General features: G+C 38.2%; 1 protein-coding gene across 1 annotated transcript in view; it reads left to right on the forward strand.

Moving 5' to 3' along the window:
- Positions 1–6513, forward strand: part of CFAP61 (cilia and flagella associated protein 61) — a 399631-nt gene that overhangs the window by 54167 nt on the left and 338951 nt on the right. Inside the window, exon 8 of the mRNA XM_045295176.1 lies at positions 2208–2349. Coding sequence (XP_045151111.1) covers positions 2208–2349 — 142 coding nt within the window. The remainder of the gene's footprint in view (positions 1–2207; positions 2350–6513) is intronic.

The following is a 6513-nucleotide window of genomic DNA, read 5'->3' on the forward strand; positions in this document are numbered from 1 at the left end:
TGTTCTGATGATGCCTTACACCTGATCCCTTCGACACCTCGTGGTTGCATAGGCTGGTGTGCTTCTTCCATGTGGGCTTTGTTGCTTGCCTCTTGAATTTTTTTGTGGTGAAATATCTTCTACCTGTTTTTCAATAGAATTTCTCTTTTGTCTTAAGGTTTGTTTGCTTGTTGTTTTTTCTTTAATAGTTTTACTAGCACTTCATCCACAAAACAATAATTTAACATATCAAGAAGAGTTGTACAATTATCACCACATTTCAAATCTAGAACATTTTCTTCCTCCTTGTACTCATTGTTATTCATGTAATTTTTTTCTAAGTTTGGTAAAAATATACACCACAAAACATTCTAGAATTCCACAACTTCTGCATGTATAATACAGTGCCGTTTAATTGTACTCTTTGTGTTGTACAACCATTGATGATATCCTTTTTCAAGCTGTAAGGCATTACAACTTTGGAAACCCTTTGGGACAACTGCACTCAGTCCTATGATCTCCCCTGCAGATGTCACTCTAGGGGGCAGCCAAATGCATACAGAAATAAGGTCCCATTTCCCACTGCCAGCGAGGCCTTTCAATTCATAATGACTCTGAAGTGTAGGGCTTCTGAACCTGTAATTTTTTTCTTTAATTGGGGACTCTTACAGCTCTTATAATATTCCATCCATCAATTGTATCAAGTACATTTGTACATATGTTGCCATCATTTTCTTTTTTTAATCAGTTCATTGGGGGCTCATACAACTCTTATCACAATCCATACATACATCAATTGTATAAAACACATTTGTGCATTCACTTCCCTCCTCATTCTCAAAACATTTGCTTTTTACTTGAGCCCTTGGCACCAGCTCCTATTCTTTCCCCTTCCTCCCTGCTTCCCCCTCCCCCATGAACCCTTGATAATTTATAAATTATTTTTATTTTGTCATATTTTACACCGTCCAACGTCTCTCTTCACCCACTTCCCCACTGTCTGTCCCCCAGGGAGGAGAATATGTGTAGATCCTTGTAATCTGTTCCCCCTTTCTCCCTCACCTTCCCTCCACCCTCCTGGTATCACTACTCTCACCAGTGGCCCTGAGGGGTTCATATGTCCTGGATTCCTTGTGTTTCCAGTTCTTATCTCTACCCGTGTACATCCTCTGGTCCAGCTGTATTTGTAAGGTAGAATTGGATCATGATAGTGGGAGGGAGGAAGTATTCATTCCCCTTGCAGAAGGGCTGTGGGGAGGAGATGAGCCAGTCAGGGTTCAGTGTAGCAATGATGAAACATCCTATTTTCCTCTAGTTTTTGAATGTCTTGAGATTTTTAACTTTTCTATACATTTTAAAATTAGTCTCTTTTCTGATATGTTGTTGCCAAATATTTTCTTTATTGGTAACTTCTCTTTTTTAGTCTGTCAGAGAAATGTTTTGATATGTGTACGTATCTATATTTAGAATACCCTAGTCATCTTCTGCTATTTGTATATTTGGGGCTATGTTTGATAGTTTATTTATGCCATAGTAGTTAGCGTTGAGCTGCCCACCTCAGGACCAGCAGTTAAAACCACTAGCCACTCTGTGGAAGAAAGATGAAGCTGCCTCCTCCCATACAAAGTTGGTCTCAAAACCCACAGGAGCAGTTCTAGTCTGTTCTATTGGGTCACCATGAGGCGGAATCTACCTGACAGCAGTGAGCTTGAGTGAGACTTATTTCTTTGATAATTTTTATTGTTTTAGGTTTTACAATTTAGATCTTTTATCCATCCTGAGTTTTCTTATTTAATTTTTCTGCATAATATCTATTTTGTCAATGAAACTACTGACCATTAATTATTATAGCTTGATTTTCTATTTCAGAGATGGCTCAGATGGATACTGACTGACGGGCAAGTTTACTGAGAATTGTACCTGGTAGAGGGTAGGAAAGTAGATTGCCTGTGTAAGGAAAACACATGTTAAGTTCCACTAGTTTTCTCTAAAGAACTCTTTGGCATCATTTCAATATCCCAGACCACCTCTGGGATTATCCAGGGTGATAGTTAATTGAACATTTTTTTGAGAATTTTCTATGTGCCGCACTTTGTGGAAGACACTAGAGCTACTAAAAAAGGGGGCACTTATTCATTCCTTACAAGATCTCAAAATGTGTCCATGCAAGTTTTATGATGAGAACTAATTTTAGATCTGATGGAGTAATGAGGTATTTTTTGTTTCAGGTGGAAGGCATAGCTGTTGGGTTCATGAGTGTATGCTCCAGAGTGAACATGGAACTACTGCACGAGTGCTTTGACTTGAAGCCTTTCCATGGACTCTGCACTCCACATCCCGATGATGTCCTGGAGCCACCACAAAGTCAAGGTGCGGTGACTATTGCAGGACATATTAATAAGTTAAACCCATCATTTGTAAGTGACTCTGCTTTTTTGTAGGTGACTAAACAAACAAAACAGTCGATACTATGTTCTCCAATCCCTTTTAAAGAGTAATTTCTAAGGTTAATTCCATTCTTGTGAAAATGTGCATGAACCTGGGTAGTCAAATGTGCAAGGTGTAGTTAGCCAGAGTGGGTGAGGCAGTTTAAGATTTCCTAATTTCAGGATGTATTAGCTCGTTCACTGTTTAAACCCACTCTCATCACGTTGATTCTGACTTATAGTAACCCTATAATGACTTTTTGAGTATGGCCTTCTTTATGGGAGCAGATTGGCTCATCCTTCTTGTACATCTCAGTTCAGTGCTTACCTGACAGAGCTCCTTCAGTATTGTACTTGCATGTGCGTGCACACACACACACACACACACACATACACACACAAACCCTAAGTAGACTAGTGAATTTTCAATTCAGGAATTCAAAATGTTCTAAATACCTTCGAGTTTTAATCTCATCAGTTGGTACTTTTGTGTTTGCCTTTGACAAACGATTGTGTAATGTTAGTCTATTGAAAATAGTCATTGTTAAGTTGCCCAACTTATTTCCAGACAGATGACTGGTGCTTCCACACAAGGATGAGTTCAGTTACAGACCTGAAGGATTGCTAGGGTTCATGGTCTTGGAGACCCACAAGTCCCCCTCAGACCAGGGAGTCTGGTCTCATTTATGATTTTGAGGGTTTTCCCTACATTTTTATCTCTCTCTACGTAGGACCTTCTAATGTGATACTTTTCTGGGTAGTTGGTAGTAGTAGCTGGACACCATCTAGTTCTTCCTAGTTTCAGGAATATGAAAACTGATGCTTGTGCAATTGATTTGTCCATTGGACTGTTTACACATATATTTTGATTTCCAGCATTCTTCATTCCCTCAAAGGGAGAGATAAAAAATTGTACTATAGATGGTTGCTCACAAGCTCAGTCAAAGCTCAGATCAGTTTTCCATTTAACAATTCATACAAAAGTTGTTTATGTTATTGCTTGCAAGCCTTACCCTGTAACACCACTTACCCCACTCCCATCATTTCCTTTTTCCATTTCTCATTCTTTCCTAGCCCTTCTGAACTTTGTCCTAGGATAAATGGCGCTCTTTTGAGCTCAAATGGTTGATTATTCTAATGTGTTCATACCTCTCTAGCATTATTTTTCCCCTTATAGACCTATTATTTGGCTGAAAATTGAGCCATGGGGGTGAGTTAATTTCCAGAACTGAAGGGTCACTAAAGGTCATTACCTCATAGGAGCTCCTCTCAAAGGAACATTTTTCATGGCTCATTTTTCATTGTTTATAAAATGAATAAAAATAGTATTTACTCTAAAGAGTTGTTGGGAGGAGTAAATAAAAAAAACTCACTGATGGGTATTTAGACTGTTTTCAACTTCTGGCTATTGTGAATTGTGCTACAGTGAAAATGGGAGAGCATATCTGCTTGTGTTCTATCTCTCATTTCTTTGGGGTCTGTGCCCAGCAAAGGTATTGGTTGTGTAGTATTTCTGTTTCCAGGTGTGTTAGCTGGTACCATATAACTTTCCACAATAGTTGTACATATTTACAAGTCTACCAGCAGTGTGTAAGAGTTCCAATATCTGTGCACCCTCTCCAGCATTTGTTGTTCTCTCTCTCTTTATTAAATTGGGCTATTATGTGTGTATAAGGTGATTTCTCATAGCTGTTTTGATTTATATCAACCTGATGTCAAGTGATCACGAGCATTTCCTCACATATTTGTTCATCATGCAAGTCTCAGTAGAAGAATGGATAAAGAACCTCTGGTACATACACATATGGAATATTATACATCGATGACATTATGAAATACCCCATCCCATGGCTGCACCTGGAAGCCATGATGCTAAGTGAAGTTAGTCAATCACAAAAGGACAAACATTGTATGGATCTTACTATAAGGATAAACATCAAGATGAAGGCAGGCTTCTGCTCTCAGGTAATACCAACTTCTAATCTGGTCTCCCAAGCAATGAGGTAGAGAGTCTAATTAGTGCCCAGGAACCATATATCACCCTCTTTATGTATCCATCTTAAAAAGCACCTCGACAGAGGAGACCTCACCTCAATTGGGGTCAGTTTTTCAAGATGTGGAGGAGCAGGAGAAGATCATTCAGCGGCTGCCATACAACACTGTGCTGAGCTCACCTTTGGTATCAGCTACTCTTTTATGCCCTCCTTCCCCCAGTCTTTGACCCACGTGAATCCTTGATCCATTATATATTGTTATTTCATATCTTAGATGATCTGTTGTCTCCCTTTACCCACACGCTTTGCTATTGCACCCACATATTCAGTGATGTCTTCATAAGGGTGAGAATCAAGCAGGACCATGTCATAAGAACTAATTAAGTAAGGGCCCCAAATCCATTCATATACCTACTATTTTTATTTGTCTTCGGTTCACATTAGAGACATAATTATCATTTTACAGTAGACATAATTATCATTTTATAGTAGAGAACATTATAAATCATCACCTAGGGCATAAGGTAATTCTGTTGATAGTGTCATTAATTAATTCAATGGTATAGATTTTAGAACACTTTTGAGAAAAGGAAGTTATACAAATGTAGGCCACCTTAAGACCGCAAAGCCTGAATTGTTGATTTGTACAGATTAAACTCTTAAGTGACTGAACACTATTTACACAACAGTGGAGGTTGGTGCTAGGGCAAAATTTTCCACATGCATTCACTAAAGTAAAACCATGCCTACCAGATTAATACATGTCATAAGAAAGCAAGTGGGTCATTAAAAGAGTGGATATATAATAGTCCCAAGCCACCTTTAATTGGGTGTTCTCAAAGCAAGGATCTAAACCAAAGTCAACAATAGCCAGTTCCAAAACCTGGGGATTGTAGTCATATACTTCACTCACTAAGATGTTTCCGTCTTAGGTTCAAGGGATTATGTTGGTTCCTTAAATCTGCTACAGGTGAGTTTGAGGTAAAGCCCAGTTCACTTAGTGGAGTTTACACATTGAATCCTCTACTGTAGCCTATGACAGATGTTGTGTGCCTCAAAAAGAATCTAGAAGCCCCAGTAGTTGATTTTACATAGCCTGGGTCATCCGGGGCTGGATAGAAACTAGGTCAAAAGTAGCCAATTAGGACCATAGTAATGAGTGTATTCTCCCCTTAGATTCTATATAAGTATTATTAAGCAGTTTTTCCTGATAGAAAATTGCTCCCCCACCCCCACCCCACCCCCGGTTACCCACGTTCTCTGAGACATACATGTGCCCCAACCCCTGTCTTGACTTGAATTTCCAGTAAGATTTGCTTATCACTCTTTTGTTAAGTGCTACGGTCAAGTAGAAAGAAAATGTTGGGCAATGAATGTACAAGTGCGCTTTACACAATTGATGTATGGATTGTGATAAGAGTTGTATGAGCCCCTAATAAAATGATTTTAAAAAAAGAAAAAAGAAAACAAAAATGTTGACTAAAAACACCTCTAAAAAAAAAAAAGAAAATGATTTGGAAATGTTGATGGCAACATATGTACAAGTATGCTTGATACAATTGCATTATGGATTGTTATAAGATCTATAAGAGACCCCAGTAAAATGATTAATAATAACAAAAGAAAACCTTTTATGAATACTAGCTGTTACTATCAAAAGAAAAAGAAACCAGATGGTACCCTGCTATCAAAAAAGAGTTGTGTCCGATATCTTAAAGACTTGTCTTTAAACAAGCAGCCTTATAAGTGAGGCATCAACTAAATCAGCATGGAAGAAGTACAACAACCTGTGTGATCCAAGGATTATAAATAATAAAAACAAATCTGAAGGAAGGAATGATATCAGAGCTTTAATTGTGAACACTTGGTTTGAAGAGGGTATGGATGGTAGTAGGAACCCCAAATCTATTTGCAAGGTTCCTACATGTAGTAAGTCTCTGGTGAATCTCCTATGATCACAGTCAAGGAATGTGAATAGCTTTGTTATTAAACCGGAAGCATTGTAAAGTTAATTATAGAAGATGTAGTTAGGTTAAAATGTAATATCTTGTAATTTGGTCTCCCTTTTGACCTGTTTTAAAGTTTTCTACTTTCTTTTTGATTGAGACTTTACT

The sequence above is a fragment of the Echinops telfairi genome, unplaced genomic scaffold (genome assembly GCF_000313985.2).
Source record: "Echinops telfairi isolate 266 unplaced genomic scaffold, ASM31398v2 ScPeMD7_5592;HRSCAF=6446, whole genome shotgun sequence".
Lineage (NCBI taxonomy): Eukaryota > Metazoa > Chordata > Mammalia > Afrosoricida > Tenrecidae > Echinops > Echinops telfairi.